We start from the raw sequence: 207 nt of genomic DNA on the forward strand, positions 1-207 counted from the left end.
GTAACCTCTCAAACGTTTTCTTGGCCGGAGACAGCGCCGGAGCCAACATAGCTTACCAAGTCGCCGTTAGAATCACCGCCAGTGGCAGATACGCGAATAGTTTAAACCTCAAGGGCATAATCCTGATCCACCCTTTCTTCGGCGGTGAATCAAGAACGTCCTCAGAGAAACAACAGCAACATCACTCCAAGTCATCGGCTTTGACTC

The 207-nt window shown here is 50.2% G+C and overlaps 1 protein-coding gene across 1 annotated transcript in view; it reads left to right on the forward strand.

Annotated features, from left to right (window-relative positions):
* The window catches only part of LOC17874339 (probable carboxylesterase 17), a 743-nt gene extending 673 nt beyond the window's left edge, over positions 1-70 (forward strand). The window contains exon 2 of the mRNA XM_006279155.2: positions 35-70. Coding sequence (XP_006279217.2) covers positions 35-70 — 36 coding nt within the window. The remainder of the gene's footprint in view (positions 1-34) is intronic.
* Positions 71-207: the final 137 nt, after the last annotated feature.

This window comes from Capsella rubella, unplaced genomic scaffold (genome assembly GCF_000375325.1).
Source record: "Capsella rubella cultivar Monte Gargano unplaced genomic scaffold, Caprub1_0 scaffold_55, whole genome shotgun sequence".
Taxonomy (NCBI): Eukaryota; Viridiplantae; Streptophyta; class Magnoliopsida; order Brassicales; family Brassicaceae; genus Capsella; species Capsella rubella.